The following is a 20,838-nucleotide window of genomic DNA, read 5'->3' as shown; positions in this document are numbered from 1 at the left end:
TCTGGGCGGCCCCACAGGTGAGGAGGTGAGGCGGGCGGGCCAGCGAAGTGAGGAGGCGAACGGCAGGCAGGGGGCGAGGAGCCCCCCTACCAGAACCTCCCCTTCCCCCCCAGTGCCTCCTGCCCACCGGGGGGGCCCCGCCAATCAGCACCTCTCCCTCCCTCCCAGGGCCTTCCATGGATCAGATGTTTCATGGTGTCAGGAGGCGCTGGGGTGCAGGGAAAGGAGAGAGGGCACAGCGTGCTCGGGGGAGAGGGCAGAACTAGGTGGGGAAGAAGCAGGGTGGTGGTGGAGCCTTGGGGGAACGGGTGGAGTGGGGGCGGAGCCAGGGGGAGCACACCACGGGAGATAGGCACGAAGTTTCTAATGTGCCAAGCCCCGCAGTCCCCTAGGAATGGCCCTGATGGTGATAGTCTCCCAAGGAGTCTTAACCAAGAGGTAGGGGTAGGAAGTTTTCATGGGTAATGAACATTCCATCTTTCCAGAGGGACAGTGGCAGATGGGTTACCCACATCTTGGAATATTGGAATTAATTTGACTTTTATTGTGAGGACCTTGGTACAAAGATTCAGGACACTAAAAGACAGTTATGAGTAATAGGATGTAGCCAGCTTCAGATAATTGTTCAGAACTAACAGAGCTGGCCTTAAGAACGAACAATTGTCTGGGGCTGGGTGCTGACATAGCAACTCATTGTTCAGTTTAGTCTTCCTGTTTGACAGGAAGGGGAGGCAGCTCTCCATATTATGATCTCTTCTGGCTGTTTGGGGCCCCACAAATTATAGCACGGTTAATGTAGTCTGAAATACTGTAATAGTTTTTGATGGTATTTAAACTTTTGTTTGTTTGTTATTGCTAAGAATAAAGTAATGGTCTTTTAATGCCAAGAGATGAGTCATCGTCAGTAGGAGTCTTGAGGCGAAGAGGAAAGGTCAATGTTTTCCATGATTTGTACACAATTTTAGAACATTAACATAAATCACCTATATTTTATGTAAGCAGTTTTAAACATACATTTTTTACTATTTTAAGGTTTAGGATTATAATTATTAGAGTGGTGCTCTTTACAAAGCATGAAATCAACCCTATTTAGAATGCTTTTTAAAATCATTACTTTTACATTGACTTAACATTGCTAGAGTTCAGGCTGGCAAATTATAATTAGGACCTTTTGTACTCTGATATTGTGGCCCCAGAGTTTGGCACAGAATCCAGCACTTTTTGAATGTTGCTCTAGACTTTAAGCTTACATTTTTAAAAAATGTTTCGAGTCCTTGTGGTTGTAAAGAAAATATTCCTCTGACAAACTTTGTGAAAACTGGTGCAATGTTGTCTTCAGAAACATCTGAGAGGCATGAGTTGCCTATTCATCACAATGCGGTGCTAATTCTGAAGTATAATGATGACGAATGCATTAGTGGTCTGTGGTAGACAGTAGTCAGAGTAGATGAATTGGCCTTAAATTCTGTGACTATTTAAAGGTCATTACTTTATTACTGATCACTTCAACAGAATCAGCCAGGTAATATTTACTGCACAATCCTAAACCATTTCATACCTTATCAGACTCCCCAACAGACTCCTATTCCCAATCACTAAAACAAATACACCTCTATCCCGATATAACGCTGTCCTCGGGAGCCAAAAAATCTCACTGTGTTATACGTGAAACTGCGCTATATCGAACTTGCTTTGATCCGCCGGAGCACGCAGCTCCCTTCCTCCCTCCCTCCCCCGAGCGCTGCTTTACTGCGTTATTTCCGAATTTGTGTTATATCGGGGTAGAGGTGTAGCACTAGGAATACGATATTGATTGTAATATTCAGTTTTACATTTATTCAGTGAAACCATCCATTTCTTAATTTATATGAAGCTGCTATGGCATTTCTAGTCTGTTACAGTGGAATGCCACTGAATGAAGGAGACCTTGACACAAAGTATCTGGACTAGGGCTGTTGATTAATCGCAGATAACTCACACGATTAACTCAAAAATTAATCGCAGTTTTAATTGCACTGTTAAACAATAGAATACCAATTGAAATTTATTAAATATTTTGGATGTTTTTCTACTTGTTCATATATATTGTATTCTGTGTTGTAATTGAAATCAAAGTGTGTATTATTTTTTATTGCAAATATTTGCACTGTAAAAATAAGAGATTGTGTTTTTCAATTCACCTTATACAAGTTCTTTAGTGCAATCTCTTTGTTGTGAAAGTGCAACTTACAAATGTAGATTTTTTTTTTGTTACATAACTGCACTCAAAAACAAAATAATGTAAAACTTCAGCGCCTGCCAGTCCACTCAGTCCTACCTCTTGTTCAGCTAATCGCTAAGACAAACAAGTTTGTTTACATTTACAGGAGATAATGCTGCCCTCTTCTTATTTACAATGTTACTTAGGGTTACCATATTTTGTGCCTCCAAAAGGAGGACACTCCACGGGGCCCTGGCCCCGCCCCCAGCCCCGCCCCCAGCCCCGCCCCCTCCCCCGCCCCAACTCCGCCCCCTCCCCAAAGTCTCCGCCCCCTCCCCTGCTTCCCGCGAACATTTAATTCGCGGGAAGCCTGGGCAGGTAAGGGGCGGTGTGGGGGGAGGAGGTGCGGCCCAGGCTGGCCCCCCGGCGGCTCCAGCCTGGGTCGGCTGCGGCCCTGGGGTGCCGGCCCCGGCCGACCACCCCCGGCCCGCCCAGCACTGCCAGCCGGCCCCTGGCGGCCCAGCGCACCCCCCGGCTCCCGGCCCGGCGGCCCAGCGCAACCCCCGGCTCCCGGCCCCGCGGCCCAGCGCACCCCCCCGGCGGCCCGGCTCCCGGCCCGACCCCCCGGCTCCCGGCCCCGCGGCCCAACGCACCCCCCCCCGGCAGGCCGGCTCCCGGCCCGACCCCCCGGCTCCCGGCCCCGCGGCCCAACGCACCCCCCCGGCGGCCCGACCTCCCGGCCCCGCTGCCCAGCGCACCCCCCCGGCGGCCCGGCTCCCGGCCCCGCGCACCCCCCCGGCGGCCCGGCTCCCGGCCCCGCGGCCCAGCGCACCCCCCCGGCGGCCCGGCTCCCGGCCCGACCCCCCGGCCCCGCGCACCCCCTCGGCGGCCCGACCCCGCGGCCCCGGCCCGGCACCGCGCGCCCGGCCCCGCGACCCCGGCCCAGCCCTCCCTCCCGATTTTCCCGGACATGCCCGGCTTTTGGGGGATTTCCCCCCGGACGGGGATTTGAGCCCCCAAAAGCCGGACATGTCCGGGAAAATCCGGACGTATGGTAACCCTAATGTTACTCGAAAGTGAGAACAGGCATTTGTATGGCACTTTTGTTGCCAGCTTTGCAAGGTATTTATGTGCCAGATAGCTAAACATTCGTATGCCCCTTCATGCTTCGACCGTCATTCCATAGGACATGCTTCTTCCATGCTGATGACACTCGTTAAAAAAAATGACTTAATTAAATTTGTGACACAATTCTCCCCCAAGGAATTCAATGTCTCCTGCTCTGTTTTACCTGCATTATGTCATATATTTAATGTTATAGCAGTCTCAGATGATGACCCAGCACATGTTCATTTTAAGAACAGTTTCACTGCAGATTTCACAAAATGCAAAGAAGATACCTACGTGAGATTTCTAAAGATAGCTACAGCACTTGACCCAAGATTTAAGAATCTGAAATGCCTTCCAAAATCTTGAGAGGGACGAGGCGTAGATCATGCTTTCAGAAGTCTTAAAAGAGCAACACTCTGATGTGGAAACTACAGAACCTGAACCACCAAAAAAAAAAAAAAAAAAAAAAAGAAAATCAACCTTCTATTGGTGGAATCTGACTCAGATAATGAAAATGAACATGCTTTGGTCCGCACTGCTTTGGATTCTTATTGAGCAGAACCAGTCATCAGCATGGACGCATGTCCCCTGGAATGGTGGGTGAAGCAGGAAGGGACATATTAATCTTTAGTGCATCTGGCATGTAAATATCTTGTGATTCTGGCTACAACAGTGCCATGAGAACGCCTGTTCTCACTGTCAGGTGAGGTAAACGAGAAACGGGAAGTACTATATCCTGCAAATGAAAACAAACTTGTTTGTCTGAGTGATTGGCTTAACAAGAAGTAGGACTGAGTGGACTTGCAGGCTCTAAAATTTTACATTGTTTTATTTTTGAATGCAGTTCTTTTTGGACATAATTCTACATTTGTAAGTTCAACTTTCATGATATAGAGATCACATCATGGTACTTGTATTAGGTGAATTGAAAAATACTATTTCTGTTTTTTTACAGTGCAAATACTTGTAATCAAAAATAAATATAAAGTGAGCACTGTACACTTTGCATTCTGTTGTAATTGAAATCAATACGTTTGAAAATGTAGAAAACCACCCAAAAATATTTAAATAAATGATATTCTATTCTTGTTTAACAGTGTGATTAATTTTTTTTAATCGCTTGACAGCCCTAATCTGGACCTAATCATAATCAGACTGGAAAAATACTCTCTCTCAGGATGAGTAGGACTCTGTCTTTAGGAAAGCTATGAGCAGCTGACATAGGTGGGTGGATTTTTCATAACCCATTTTTAGAAGACATCAACCACACAACCTCATTTGGTTGTTTTGCTGTCTACAAAAGAGACTTACAGAGCCCAATGAGCAATGTGTAGCAGAACTCCTGCCCAGTTACATGCAGGTTGGAAAACCACTTTGTGGGAGAGATGACTACAGTCTGTATCCACCTTCTTTGTTTCACCACATTTATTTTTCAAACATGGTTAAAGCATTAATTAAGAGCTGTAAATATGTCAAGTTTAAAGTTCTTAAATCAATTTTTAATTGGAACAACAATGGTTGAAATAGTTCAATTACATTTACTAATGAAAAGTCTTAGTTAATATTTAAACTCATTAATGCAAAATATTTCACTGTAATCCTATTCCTCTGGGAACTATTTGAAAAAAGTATAAAATACTTTTAAAAAGATGAACATTTCTTTGTACTTGTATCTTTAGCTGTTCAGGTGGCTGTCTCAGTCTAAAGAAAAAAAAGCATTTTGTGGGCTGAAGCCCAAGCATGATAAAATCTGTCAAAAGATTATTTTTAAACAATTATAGGTAAACAGAAAATAAGGGTTGCAAGTTAAAGTGCTCTTTAACTCTTACACAAATTGACAAGTTTTATTTATCTGTATGATTATACCCACACATGTTCTTTGATAAATCATAATTACTTAACAAGGTAGGAAGCTCTGTAATTGAATCAACAGCTGGAGTTGTTCATACAGCATTTTTTTTTATTATGGATCACTGAATCTCATGCATTAAGGATATTTGCATAAATGCATATATGCATTTCTCCTAATCAGTTTGCTACTTTGGAAAACTGAAGTATTATATAGAAAATATTCTAGTCACTGTATCCTGTAATTACAAAGGAGTAAATTGCTAAAAATTGGCTTGTTTGACATTCTGTGCTGCTGATTTCTTAAAAGAAAAATAAACAGTAAAAAGAAAAATAAGTGTGATTCAAAAATCTTTAAAAATTCAGGCTAATGAATATCAGTAGCACTCCATTTTTTTCAGTCTATAGACCTTAACTTCATACTAGATTATTTAATACAGCAATTCACATTTCTTGGCTTGTCTTCTCTGCAGTGTTAGCTCAAAGTATAAGTTTAGTGTTGTCCCTACCCAGTTCCCATGCACACATCTCTAGCTTCAGCTAGGTGGTGCGTTTTGATTTGTTAGGGGGTGTGGGTTGGAAGTCCAAATGCTGCTGCTGCTTGAGCTGTAATGCAGTGGGGACTCAGCTACTCTGTTGCTGGTATTTCAAATGCTTTGTGCTACTTGAGTGTTGTTTTGCAGTGTGACTGTTCACAGGAGCTAGGTTAGCTTGAGAGCAGTTAACTCCAGTACAGATAATTGAGCTAACACTGCAGCAAAGACAGGCCCTCAATCAACCACCTTCATTTTCTCCCCTCTGGTAGTCTTTTGGACTGTAGTTTAAAAACAACTAACCTCTGAGATGCTGTCAACTAAAGGCTTAATGCCTTGCCATGTTCAGACTTGTAGCCAACATGACTACTCAGATATGGTTGTGACAAACATTACAATGCACTATTTAGAAGATTGCCTGGGAAGAGAGAACCTTCTTTTGGCCAGTGAAAATCCAGTCTTCATTAAGTTTTGTTACTTGAGTAGGATTTTACAGCTATGGTTGGCTGAACAAGTGATTCTTCTGAACAGATTGATCTCATTCAGTTTATGTAAATATATGACCTTTGTTGATTCTGTCTTGAACACTTTTCTTTTGTCCTATTCTCGTAGCTGATTTCTGGTGTTTTGATTGTACAGTGCAGGATGAAAGAAACAATGTTTATGCCTCACAAACCTCTTTCCATAAAACATGAATTAATTCCAACTTTGGAGGACCCTGGAGAGCAGAGTTGATCTGGCAGCACGTGCTGCACATCATCCTCCCCCCCCCCCCCCCCCCCATGCTTGGCAAATGGCGCCTTGGGTATGTGCCAACACTTTGATTACGCAAGGCTTACTGTGTCCTAGTTATCTGAACAAAGACAGCTCTAAGGAACATACATATCACACCTAGGTCATATAGTCAGAAAAAGCTATCTCTGACAGAATTGCACTGAGCTGGGATCAGGCTTTCCCCGGTGGTAAGTTGATGTCAGAATTGTCCGCTTCCAAATGATGGCTTGCTTAATGTGCTAAATAAATGTACAGCTGTCAATTAGGAAAACTTGTTACATCACACTAGAGATAAGAAAAGTGGCTAGACTCACCATTTTAAAACATTATTAAAGGTTTTGATTTACAAATTACTCCTATTGAATGCCTTGCAGTAAGATTGGCAAATGTTACCTTTGTATTTGTTGGTTTTCTTTTAATGGATTAAAACAATCACAAAAAATCATGTATTTGGCCTCTTTAATGTTAAAGGTATGTAAATGAGGACAATAAATACATTTTAAGAGAATCCGTGATTGTGTGTGTCTGTAATACACTCACTTCTAGTAGTAAGAGTGAATAGAATGTTTTAAATTAGATTTAATTCTGTGATGAATTATTTTCATTTTATGATTGTGTTTAATGCATTCAGTAATTGAGTACATACGCAAGCATTGTACTTTAAATTTCTCAGAAAGATTATATCAGAAATTGTTACCACAATCACATAGGCAAGTCAAGGACTCTAAAGGAGACAAAATAGTCTTCTGATAATTGTACTATTATAAATTGCTACAAATCAAGCTATTTCATTACTTCAGCTGTAGCACTTGAAAAGATACTTTTTAACATTCAGAACAGAGCCTTCTAGGTAAATCCTCTTACTCAGGATTTGAATTTCTATAGACTGCTGTCTGCCTTGAGGTATTGTATGTCGTCTCTGAACTGCAGCGGCCTCTCCTGCATAACAACTATTTCACACAGCAGTAGACCGCTTCAGTACCGCAATATTTGTGTGAGGTGCAGATGTTTGCTAGCTGCTTCTGTTTGTTGCAGAAATGGGAGTTGGAAATTAACATGCTGTTTTGTAAATTTTGGTGTTGATGGTAGTAATTTATGGGATTGTTTGTGACTGATTAGCTTAATTTATTAGTATGCATGATTATTTTTTTGTCTGTATTGACTAACTGAAAGGAGGCTGTTGTTTATTGTAACTAACTAGAGGTGTAGGGTGGTTCATGTGTGTTTATGTGCTTGAAAGATTGTTGGTTTTGTATATGCAGCGTTGTAATAATTGTTTTGCACAAGTGCCTTGTTATTTTTCTATAAAAATCTAAATACCTGTTCTGGATTATCCGTAGTTCTATGGTGTGATTTGCTAAATGGTGCAGTCAGAAATGGATAACGTTTTGGAATATTTGAGATGATGCTGTGGAATTTGAAATTGTTAGGGGGTGTGTGTGTGTGTGTTTCCTATTTAGTGAGAATATTCCTGCTGTTTCACTGTGTAGTGTTGAATACGGGTAGATTTAAATGCTGAAATGGGCATTTCTACTTATGCAGTTATCTGTGTGTTCTCACTGGGTCTGATGAACATAACCGTTCTGAAGAGGAACTGCCAAATAAGTGTCAAACATTTCATTTTTGATCTGTTCATTTTGTATAATAGCAAATCTGTACCTTTCTGTTTTATGTTAAACATTAATAGGTGATGATAGTGTCCGTGTAAAATTTAGGCCCTTGCACAGGCCTAAATATACAGGTCTGTACATCTTTTTCTATCAGAAAAAATGTAAAGGAGACGTTTTGATTAATTTCTTTTAATCATTTTTAAATTGCCTGCTTAGTATTGCTATGGTAACAGACTAAAGGATGTCTCTGGGGCACACAACCTGCATTGCAATGCAAGTGAGAGGAGATTTTAACTTCTCTATCACTGCTGAGCCCTCGAAAAGAAAACAGGCAAGTCTAAACAATAAGCTAATATTAATGTTTTGGTCTGATCTTTTCATTTTATTTTGGAAGGCATGTGTGTCCAGTGTTTTCTGTGTTCTTTTTTTGGTGATTGAATTGTTCAAAAGTATTCATGATGCTGATGTGATAAACTAGGATTTATAATTAATGTTGAGATGACTTTATTTTTGACAACTATTTGTATGCATGGATGAAGTTGACAGAATGCAGTGAGGATGTCTGTTCCATTTATGTATGGATTAGAGAGCATCCTTGTAATTGAGTGGTGCAGCTCTAGTCTTTATAATTTATCTTGAATTGTAACACTGTAATTGTTTTTTTTTAATTGTTTGATTTTAAGCTGGTCATAGATATATCTAAGTAAAAGTCCAGTGTATTATGGACCCTTGTTATAGTATCATTCTTGTGAGTCAAATTCTATTGAGATGTTATTGGAGTGGTATCCTTGTGTTTACAACTATCTTGAAAAGAGGGTGAGTGCATCACTTACTCGGAACTTAGTTTTAAATGTTCTTGCTTCATTAATAACAGCTCCTGTTGCTTACCTGCTTGGTACTCTAGACACCAGCAAATAAAATGCCATACTTGCATAGTAACAAGATTACGTATAATTGTTCAGTAGCCTCATTTGCATGATTTGTATTTCATATTAAATTTGGATTTAGTCAGTATCTAAACATTGTTACTTGATTTGTAATCCAGATTGTAACAGTATCTTATCGGCTTCATTGAAATTTAGTACTTGCAGTAGGTACCAATATTCAGTAGGCCTTGTACATTGCAGTAAGAAAATATTAATCCAAACTCTACACTGTATATAGGAGATTTGTTTTCTATGAAGTTTCTTGAAAAATGCTGAAGCATTTAGGTTTGTATGCATATTCCATCTATTTTGATACACCCACTTACTCTTAGTTCTCAGTTTTCATGTTAATGCTGTTCATTGAATTAATGTGAAACTTCTACAGTAGAACCTCAGAGTTACAAACATCCCAGGAATGGAAGTTGTTCGTAACTCTGAACAAAAACCGTTATGGTTATTCTTTCAAAAGTTTACAACTGGACATTGACTTAATACAGCTTGAAAACTTTACTATGCAGAAGAAAAATGCTGCTTTTAATCATCTTAATTTAAGTGAAAAAAGCACACACAGTTTCCTTATCTTATAAAAACTTCTTTAAACTTTCCCTTTATTTTTTTAGTAGTTTACATTTAACACGGTACTGTACTGTATTTGCTTTTTTTTCCCTCTTTTGATCTCTGCTGCCTGATTGCGTACTTCTGGTTCTAAATGAAGTGTGTGGTTGACTGGTCAGTTTGTAATTCTGGAGTTCATAACTTTAGGTTCTACTGTAAAATGATTGGTCATGTCTAAACTTTCTTGTAGACAAACTTTATTACTTTGATTGTTTGGCTTCCCCTCTGGAAAAGGGAAATGCTTAAGAAATAAATTCAGAGTTTATATATTTTTTAAATGAAATCTTATAATATTCGGTACAGTCAGACACAATTCCAAATGTTTTACAGAAACTTTTTTTTTTAAATAAAAACTGGGACAATTGATTTCTAAGTGGTTATGAAAATTGTAGCTTTTTATCTGAAGTCATTTATTTTTAATGCTTTAATATCTTGATAAACAGATGAAATGCTTCAAATCACTGTACTTCTGAATCTGTTTATTTTTCTGTAGTAAATATGCTATTTAATGACTTGCACGGTTATTTGCATGGGACTCTGAAATGGCTATGACTTGGTCTCAGTTGTTGTGAAGGTCAAATAAATGCTTGAACAGATCTTAACCATTCAAATGATGAAGTCATTCTTTTAAAAACTTACTACCCTAACTATTTCATAAAATATCTGTTCTAAACTTAATTGTTAGAAGTATTGTCATTTAAGTTCATGAAACATTCTGTAAAATAATTTTACTTTCCTCTAATGAAATATATCTGTTAAAGATAAAATTTCAAAAGATTATATATTAGTTCTTGCATTTCAGGCTAACTGACTCATGTAAAATAGTAGATTTGCTTTCAAATATAAAAATTTGTTTCTGTATTAAAATAATTTCTCTAAATTATGACTATCAAAACCAAGTAAACAATATTAATTCTTTTTCAGCATTTTCAGTTAGCTTTGGTTGACAGCAATCCCTGCACTTTGTCCAACGCGGAAAGTAAGTATTTTTAAGATTTTTGATTTATGTATTTTGTTGCATATATAGAAAAATGCCATATATACAGAGCTACAACTGTTTTTAACTTACCTCTTTTAAAATGGCAGTTTTGGACAATGAGTACTTTAGGAATTTTCCTCATAGAATTGTTGAAGCTGGTGACACAATCTGATGTAGGTAGCTATGGTTACCCAGGCTGCATAAATGAACATGAAACCAACTACTGTGAATAGTTTGTATCAAATATAGATGTGCCAATGGAATTATAGAATTACTGTCATCTTAGTAAATGTATGAAATAGTGATCCAGGAGGGTCATACCTCATCAGTGTCTTTGAAGAGCTAAGGTTTGGGGAGGAATTGCTGTCTTTTTGTTGTACACAGTGTTTGTCATATCTTATAGTTTTAAAAAGAAACTCTATAAATCTAGTCACTTTCTTTTTTTATTATAGAAATATTTTAATGCAATTGTAAAAATCCTATATTATACATAAGAATGATACAATATTAAAGTAAGACAAATTATCTTTTTCATTATTGGATAAGATAAAATTTGGTTAAGTTGCTGTTTTATCTCACTTCAAAAGCATTAATTTTGTTCAGAAACATTTCTACATTTCTTCACAATCTTCCATTTGAACATGGATGAAATTTACAATGTACAGTTCTTCTTTGAGTGCTTGCATGTGTCCATTTCATTCTAGATGTGTGCATGACAGTGCACCAAAGCTGGAGAATGTTTTCCCATACCAGTACCCCTCAGGGCAGCGCACGCACGCTCATGCCAGTAGCCAAGGTTAAAAAGGGGTAGAGCTGTCCTAACCACCCCGCCCACCCCCTGCAGTTCCTTCTCCTCACCTGTGGTCACTAGTTGCGGGGTGGGGGTGGGGGTGTGTGTTCTGAGAGAGAGAGAGAGAGAGAACTTCTCAAGCTCTTTCCTCTTCTGTTTAGGAAAACTTGAGGTTTTTGTATTGTAAATAATTAGTTTAGTACAGTTGTAGTTATAATTTCCATTAGTGGTACTCATCATGAAAAAATTCTTGGTTCTTATCTTCTTTTCCTTTGAGGTTTTAGCTCAAAACTGGGGTATGCCTAAATCCGTGGGATTTAGGTGGTGTTGGGGCTGTAACAAAGCTACGCCGGTCAGCTATCCTCACTCCACTGTTTAAAGTCTTTGGGAGAAAGGCACTTGAGGCATAAATGCACCGTCTGTAGTGGATTTAAGACCAGGGCTAAGAAGTTGAGAGAAGTTCAACGTAAGAGAGATCCTGATGAAAGCAGCTTTGTGCCACCCAGCTTCTTGTTACGTGGGATTCAAACATGACTCCATCTCAGAGCATACCACCATACTTCTTGGTGGCATCCCCACATCACAGAGAGTCAAAGAGAAGATATTATTCTCTATCTCTGATACTGCACAAACAGCAGAAAAAGTCTTCCTCTTTGAGGGCTAGGTACCTAACAGACTAACACCAGATGAAGACCAGTACTGAGGTTAATGCAGAGTCATCTCCTGCTAGGACCTTCCAGTACCTCATTCTAACAGTGTAGAGTCATTGACTGCAGTGGTATTATTGAGACCTACTCCATTGCCAGGACCTTCAGAGGCATCAGCTTCTATACAGAGGATGCCTGAGGCATACACAGTGGCCAGGGATCTCCTGTGTCTGTCGGTGCTGGACCTCACCACTGACGTAGGATGTGGTCCGGGAATCGACTGTTCTTACCACAGAGGCCTCAGTACTGAGACCTTTCATCTCCACCTGCATGTTCAGTGCCATGTGGGACTGAATCTGTTAGTACTGTCAGGGTATGGAAGTGCTATTGTGCAGCAGGGCAGATATATGGTTCCTTCAGGAGGAAAGCTTTGGATGCTTTTTCCACTGCCCCTAACTGTAACAGACTGAACTTCTTGAATTAATATAGTCTTGTGAGAATGGCCCCTGAACAGGGATAGGGAGGGGGAGAAATAGAGGTAAATTGCAGTATATATTCCAGTTCCACTGTGCTGAGAACTCTGCTGCCAAAGGGAGAAGAAATTAGGATGAGTGGTGAAGGGAGTCTGTGCTTGGGTGAAGGGAGTCTGTTCTCACAATTTTCTCATTCCAAAGTCCAAGGGAGGCCTCAAACCTATTTTAGACCTACAAACCACAACAGATACATAAAAACTGAAGTTTTGTGTGGTTACTTTAACATCATTTCACAAAGGATTTCTTCCTGGATCTCCTCCTGTATTTGTCTGTACTACGACATTGCTGCAGCTCCACTATCTCACAGAATTTTTAGCACACTCTACAAGAGCGCAAGTAGCATTGGTTGCTTTCTTGGTTTACGTTCCTTGGTTTACAGGGTTGCAGTTTGGTCATCTATTATCCCATCCCTAGACTACAATTATTAAAGGATGCCTAGTTCCATGTGGCCATTCACCAGAACCACTGAAGGTTTTTTAGATTTGTTGCAGCAGATGTTTATCAGTTTATGGTTCTCCCTTTCAGCCTGTCATCAGCCCTTTGAGGCTTCACAAAGTGCATGGTAGTGGTTGTGGCACATCTCAGGAAGGCAGGGGTCCAGGTGTACCCATGTCTGGACAGCGGGTTGGTTCGAAGTCAGTCCAGACAAGTAACAATGGCCATTGGGAAAATCCAATTTGTCTTCCACTTGTTGGGCCTGTTGACCAGCAAGGACAAATCAGCTCTTTTCCATGTACAGAGAATCAAATTCATAGGAGAGGTTCTTGGCTCGACCGCAGTTAGTGTATTTATCTCAGGCCAGGTTTCAGATGATACTGTAGCTATGCAAAAACCTCAAGGCATATACTGTACGATAGAGGAATTGCCTGAAAGCTCTAGGTCACATGGTGGCTTGTACATATATAACTCCCAATGCCATATGTCACTTCAGAGTCATGCAGAGGTGGTTGAAGTCTCTCTACCATCCCTCTTATTATCCACTGGACATGCTGACTCACATACCTGCAGGTGTTTGGTCATCCCTGGAAGGACTGTGCCAGTGTGTGCCATAGGATTCATTTTACCCCAACCTTGCCCTCCATGACCCTAATCACAGATGCTTCATGTCTCAGTTGGGGAGCTCACCAAGGGGACTTTCAGACTCTGGGTCTCTGGTCAGGTCAGGATCTCCTTTCCACATAAATGTATGAGCGTTTCCATCTATCCACCTGGACAGTCAGCTCTTCCTTCCTTCTTTGATAGCATCTGCCTGGCCCCACCAACATTAGTCCTCAAACCTGTTGAGCCTTTTGATTCGAGATACTATACCTCTCCCTGAGGTCTCGGGTACGGTTTCACAGAACCACGGGCACACTACCTCCCAGCCCACTTAGCCTACACTTGATTGTTTGGATGCTCAATAGTTAGTTCCCCATGAAGCAGTCTTTTCCCTGGGGGTGCAAAATGTTCTTTAAATAGCAGAAAACCCTCCATCAGTTATAGTTACCTCAAGAAATGGAAGAGGTTCTCTGTGTGGCCCCTTCACAGGCTCAGTTCACCTGATTTTGGATTATTTGCTTCACCTCAATGAAAAAGGACTTTCTGCCAGTTCCTTCTGGGTTCATCTGGCAGCTGCCTCTGCAATCTGATCTGCTGTAGAAAGAAGATCTGTTTTTTCCCAACCCTCTGATTGTTAGATTTTTAAATTTTGGACAAGTTTTTCCCATCTGTTAGGGCCCAACACCATCCTGGGATCTGACTTTGGTTCTGTGGGTTTTAATAGGGCCCCCTTTTGAACCTATAACTATCTCCTCGTTTTCTCATCTCTCAATGAAAGTAGTATTTCTGGTGGCTATTTTTTTGGCTAGAAGGGTAGCAAAACTTCAGGCTTTGCTTATACCTCCTTATACGGTGCTTTATGAAGATAAAGTTAGTTTGTGTCTACATCCCAAATTTCTTACTAAAATTGTGGTAGACTTGCATCTAAATTAGCCTGTATACTTACCAACCTCTTTTCTGAAACCTTCCTCTCACAAACGTGGAAAAACTCCATACTGTGTATGTTCATAGGGTGTTTGTCTTTTACCCGGACAGGGCTACAGAGTTAGGTTGTCTCTGCAATTATTCATCTCCTTGGCTGACCGGATGAAGAGGCAGCCTGTCACTTTGCAGAGGATTTCTTCCTGAATCTCCTCCTGTATTAGTCTGTGCTACAATATTACTAAAATTCCACTACTTCGGAGTTTTAGCGCATACTATGAGAGTGTAAACAGCATTGGCTTTATGGGTTACATTCCTATCAGTGATGTTTGAAGGGCCGCAAAGTTGGTCATCTGTTAATATGTTCATCACTCATTATGCTCAATAAACAGGTCTCATGAGATGATGCTAGATTAGAGAGAGTGGTGTTGCAGTCCTTGTTTAGGTAGACTCTGATACCCCATTCCATCTGGAACTGCTTGTGAATCAACTAAAGTGGAAGTGTGAGCACTCAGACAAAAAAAAAGGTTACATACTTGTTTCGTAACTGTTGTTCTTTGAGTTAAGTTGCAAGTGACAATTGCACGACCCACTCTCCTTCTCCTATACATTGAAGTCACATTCTGCCCTTGTATATGTGCATGAGTGGGTAGAGGGCGCATGAGCTGCCCTGAGCGCTACTGCTGTGGAAACAAGTTCTCCCACTTAGGTGTATGTAGGTGTCTCATACCTGTCTCAAAGTGGAATGGACATGTGCAACATATCTTGAACTGTTACCAAACAGATATGTATCAGTTTTTTACTGATGCAAATGAAAATTTAATCAAAAATTAAGAAAAATATTTATAGAAGTTTTCTCTACAACCTGTTCTAAACAACTGGTGTGCTTTCTGGGCAAAAATAAAAGCATTGTCAGCTGTCAGTCAGGAGGCTAAGTATACTAGAAAGTCCTCTCCAAAGTTTTTACTTTTCAGGGCTGCCTGCAGACAGTTGGAGAGTTCCCACCTAAATCTGATCTTTGGGTTTTTTGTTCATTATTTTATATGAGCAGTGTGATCCCTTATTGTATATTTTATATGACCTATACTGCCAATTTTCTCAATGTTTCCAAGTTCCTTTGAGGGTTTTTGTTTTGTTTGGTTTGGGTTTTTTTGCTTGCTGGTGTGCCACAGTATGAATGCCTTTTCCCAGTACTATTAGGCAAAATGCCCAAAAGGCCTAAGAACGGAAATTGAAGAGGCAGTGAAACATACTTCATTCTTCAGCCCTTGGTGGAAGGATGATTATACACTTTTGGACTCCAGCGTTCTTTTGCATTCTTCAAGGTACCCTTTCCCCAACTAGTGTTACAGGAGTGTAAGAATCTCCTTTATCACCCTCTTTGCCCTTCCAACTGACCTGTCTGAATAGCAGCATTATAGTGACTCCCTGCTTACCTGAAATTCGGCTGTTTCAATAGTAAGCATGTTTCCCCTCTATTATTCAGATTGTTTTTAATATAGCATCCTCCATTTCTCTCCTCAGTATGGTGGTAATTCATTTTGTGGTTTCCCATTGAATGGAGAGAGAGCAAGTGCTAATTCCAGTTGAATTAGATTCCTCCCAAGAAAAGGAGCAGCTCTCAGACGGAGAATGAGAAGTTGCATTAAAATACTTGAAAACCCTTTTTTTTCCCTTGGGAGTTTTTCAAATGTATGCTAAGAATTTGTCATATTTATGGAGAGTGGTAGAGTTCTCCAAAACCAAAGCGGAAGTATTTTCTTGCTCCATGCAAAAAAGACATGGTTGTCTCATTTGATGTGTCATATGTAAGATGAACAAAAACCAGCTAGCAAGGGATATAGATTAAACTAAGACACAAATTAAGTATAAAATTCTGAAGAATAATCTGTTTCCAGAGCTACAATAAGGTATCTCCTCTCTGGTTAAGGACATAATAGTTCAGAGGGAGATTAGCCTCTTCCCACCAAGGACCCAAGCAGGTAACTCAAGAACTTTGAATCATCTGTGCAAACACTGTCATTGATTTCTTTTTCCAAAATTATAGTGTAGTGGGATTTGTCTTGATCGTCAACAGGAACTAGAAGAGCCTAACTCACAGATGAACGTTTACTCACCCATTAATCCTGATGAGCTGTGCTCAAGTCTTTCAGAAGAATTTTTGCTCAAATTACAGTACGTGATTGGCAAGGGAAAATCCTTTCTGACACTTTCCAGCAGCCAGTTCCTTGGCCTTGTTAGGAATGATGATGCAGTGCATAGCGGTAGACCATTGGTGAGGATCTAGGTGAAACATAAAGACTTCTACTGGATATTTTGGGCAATTTCCAGGAAGAACTGTTGAAGTTATATTTTTGTGATCATATCTCAGTTCCTTACCTGGTGGTTCTGAGAGAACATTATTTTAGGAGTATCCTCCATATCTTTAAAAAACTGTTTTGGATGGATTCCAGTCTGTTGATGTCAGAAAACATTTAAACAGTGGCATACCTTCTACCCATTAAGGCATGCTACTTTTCCAGGGTTGGCACTCCTGGTAATCAATCCAGGCAATGTACATTACAGAGGTACTGAACACCAAAGCAGACTGGCTAAATTGGATGGTTTTTTAAATGGTGGAGTGTTCAGTTTACACACAGTGGATTTCTGACCTGATTGTAACAAGGAAAGGCAAGCATGATCTGTGGGAGTTACATCTACACTACCAAAAAATCCCTTGCGGCAGCGATTGAGTCCAGGTTAACTGACTAGGGCTCACGCTACATGGATAAAAATAGCTGTGTAGATGTTTGTCTCCCCTTCCTTTCCCCCCCCCCCCCTGCTGCCACCAGATTTCAGAGCCAGGCTCCAGACAGAGTGGGAACATTTACACTGCTATTTTTAGCCCTATAGCCTGTCAGTTGACCTGGATTCTGAGACTCGCTGCTGCAGGGGTGTTTTTTTGTTTTGTTTTGTTTTGCAGTGTAGACATACCCCTTTGTACCTGTGTTAGATTTCAGGATGGGATCACCCATAGAGGCCTCTAGAAGGGTTAGACAAAATTAGGCACTGATGCATATACAGCAAAACTGAATCTGATTAAAGCTTAAATTTATAGATAGCTTTGATAGGATCCTGGTAGTGAATTATATAATACTCCAGATGTTTACAGTGAAAAGATTTAAAGTATAGATACTTCTGATAAATTTACAGGGTAAAGGAATCTGTATTTAGATACCACAGGGCAGATGGATTCCTAAGATCTCTAAACATTCACAGATGTCCTAAATTGAATCTGAATATTGTATTGCATCTACTTTTACAGAACCTTTTTTAGCTTATTAAGAAGTTTTGATTACATTTATATACTAAAGTGGCTGCCGTAGTCATAATCATTTCAGCCAGGAGGGTTTCTGAATTTAGGGGCCTTATCGTTCAAGCCACAGTATGAATATTCTACAAAGGAAAAATTGTTCTCTTAGCAGCAAATCTTACAAAATCCATAGGAGTTCAAAGTATGTCTACACTACAGCTAAGAGCATGCTCCCCACCTACAGTACACAGACACATGCTAACTCCGCTCAAGCTAGCTCAGTAAAAGTAGCAACCTTGCTGCGTGTAGCACGAGCAACAGCTCAGGATAGCGGCTTGAGTACAAACCCACCCAAGCCCATTGGGTAAGTACTTAGGTAGCTAGCCCAGGCTGCCACTGTGCTACCCCCAGCTACACTGCTGTTTTTGAGCTAGCACATCTGTCTAACTGAGCTGCAGTGTAGTTGTACCCTAAGAATCCATCTAACCATCTTGCTGCAAGAAACTGTCTAACCAGCTTTACATCCAAAACGATGCCACTTGACAAGGACAGGCTTGTGATAGAAAGAGAGATGAGAAAATACTCATTGAAAGCATCAAGAATATTCATAAAAACAGTACTTATTTTTGATTTTTATAGCTCTCAGTACAGGCGAAAGAAGATATTTAAGGACACAATAGAGAGGGCGTTCAAACAGCATATGTTTGACCTTCAAGCAAATTCTATGAGAAATGCAGCATTTCCTGAGGTGGAAGAAGTTCAACAATCACTAAATTAATATGCAGGCCAGCCTGCCAGCATACTTTCTCAAAAAAATTCCCCAAACCTCAGTTGTCACATTAACTGATACATCCTTCAGCCAGAAGATGCTTCACATCGTTGTGGACCAGTGATTTCAAATGATGTATTTGGAAGAAAGTATTTGAGACGTTCTTTCCTTCCTTTACACTCCCATACCCAGTGTTTGATTGTGTTTTTGCTGGGATGCTCATTACTGGCCTCTTCTTAATTTAGGAATTAATACATTCGGGGTGGGGGGGAGAGCGAGAGGAATGAGCTTACCTGTTTATTTTTTTTTTTCTACAAGATGTCTGAACATCCATCCATTTCTCCTTTTCTCATTTTAATTTTGAGAGAGAAAATACAGTATTGGGGTGGCAACATACACTGTGAAGGGGTAGGATGAATGGGCTTTACAGGATCAACAACGTTAGCAACAGCTTTGACACTGCTTTTGTTTTTGCTGCCCAACTAGTAATAACTAAATTGCTAGCACTGCTGAGTTATTATCCCATTGAAAATTAGCAGGTAAATGAAACTTTCCTTTCAAAATTTCTTGCTCTACAAGTGGGAGAATACAGAGGAAGGTTTGTTTGCCATCCTTATGGCATACTGAGTTATTTGAGGGGGAAAGTGATGATAAAGTAGTGCGTTGTTAAATGAAAATTAATGTTAAATGGTAACATGAAGTTTCCAGTGTCTTGTGTTATGTGGATCTTTCTAAATTGCAGTAATTTAGAGGGTAACATGAATTTCCATGCTGAATATTATCCTTGTGTAAAATACCAGCCTGGTGGAAAAGTGAGAGTTGAGCTTGGATTCTGTGTAGTGAAAGATGATACTCAGTTTTATAGCGATACTTGAAGTGGAAATGTTAAGGGTTTTATTTGCTGGTGTCCTGAGTGATCTTTTCAGCCTGTCATGCTCTGAGTAATGCTGAGCTGTTTTTCAGCAAGTTAAAATTAAAGTTGTTTTAATGAGCCAAATTTTTTCTACATTATGTACGAGCATTTCTCTAGTACTATAAGTTATGAGATACTGTAAATTAGAGCTCAGAATGAGCAACTGGGCAATAGTTTCTTAGTCACCAAGGCAGTAAGGATGACGGACAACTGTCATTAGTGATTAACATTCATTTAGTTGACTATATTTGTTCTATCCTTCTGACTTACACCAACAAATTTTGTTAAGCAGTATATTTCATCTATATTGAATATAATGATTGGATAACTTAAATATGGTGTTTTAATTTCTATGTTATGTTTATTCCCTTAAAGGGCCCAATCTGGCATAGTGCTGGGTGCTGTGAATGCCCTTTGAAATCAGTCCTTGTGGGAGTAGGCTTCAATGCTGTAATTACGCTAATTCTCCCATAGAGAATATGCGTTTTTCTTTGTGAGCCTGGAAGGTGAAATGAATGGGGCATGAGGCTTTTTTTTTTTTTTTTTTTTTTTTTTTGGTGGTTTCTAAAAATGTAAAAGAGCCTAAAGTTATTCTTTTAAACCTAAAAATGGTTTCTGGGCTGTTTAAAAACAACAACAACAAAAAACTTGTCTTTTCTGTAACACTGATTTGCGTACCTAATAAAATTGTCATCACGAGACTAAAAACTGAGCACTTGAAAGAGGAAGGAATATCTTAATGGGATCGACTATTTAAAACTTAATTCTTGTCTAGCACCTATTAACTCTCATTGCCTGAGGGAAAGCATATCTTTGTTAAAGATTCAGCACACTTCCCCCTTCTTCTCTAAACCTTGTCTGTATTAGAATTTAAACGGGAGATGTGCTTGCTAACATATTGTGGATCTAGTGTAAAGTAGGAATGCTGCCTTGAACATGTGTTCTTCTGATCAAGTTAAAGCCTTAGTGAGGAGCCTAGGTTGAACTCCAACACCTGAGTATGTGTTAAACTAAGTATACATTGCTTGTCTGCACTAAACTTTTAGAATGTTCAGGGTATGTTTACATCACAAACTAAATTGTAATGACAGGCACACCTGCATTAGCTTTAATTTAGCTAGTGCAGCTAACAGTAGCAATGAGGATGTGACTAACGGGTCTAGGCAGCTAGCCTGTGCTTAAATCTCTGCTATTGTTTCCCCTGCTAGCTAGATTAAAACTAATGCAGATATGCCTATCTGCGCTATAGTTGCACCTGAATTTCCAGTGCAGATGTAGCATTAGCCTTTTATTCTAGTGTAGATAAGGCCTAAGAGTGCCCATGCATGTACTTGAGGTAC

General features: G+C 40.1%; 1 protein-coding gene across 9 annotated transcripts in view; it reads left to right on the top strand.

Annotated features, from left to right (window-relative positions):
• Positions 1-20,838, top strand: part of KDM6A (lysine demethylase 6A) — a 293,777-nt gene that overhangs the window by 173,867 nt on the left and 99,072 nt on the right. For all 9 annotated transcript variants that reach the window (XM_054005415.1, XM_054005424.1, XM_054005442.1 and 6 more), the window contains one exon: positions 10,541-10,595. In XM_054005415.1, the coding sequence (XP_053861390.1) occupies positions 10,541-10,595 (55 nt within the window). The remainder of the gene's footprint in view (positions 1-10,540; positions 10,596-20,838) is intronic.

This window comes from Malaclemys terrapin, chromosome 1 (assembly GCF_027887155.1).
Source record: "Malaclemys terrapin pileata isolate rMalTer1 chromosome 1, rMalTer1.hap1, whole genome shotgun sequence".
NCBI classification, from domain to species: Eukaryota; Metazoa; Chordata; order Testudines; family Emydidae; genus Malaclemys; species Malaclemys terrapin.
The sequence above is the reverse complement of the archived record's forward strand: the minus strand, read 5'-3'. Positions and strand labels throughout refer to the sequence as shown.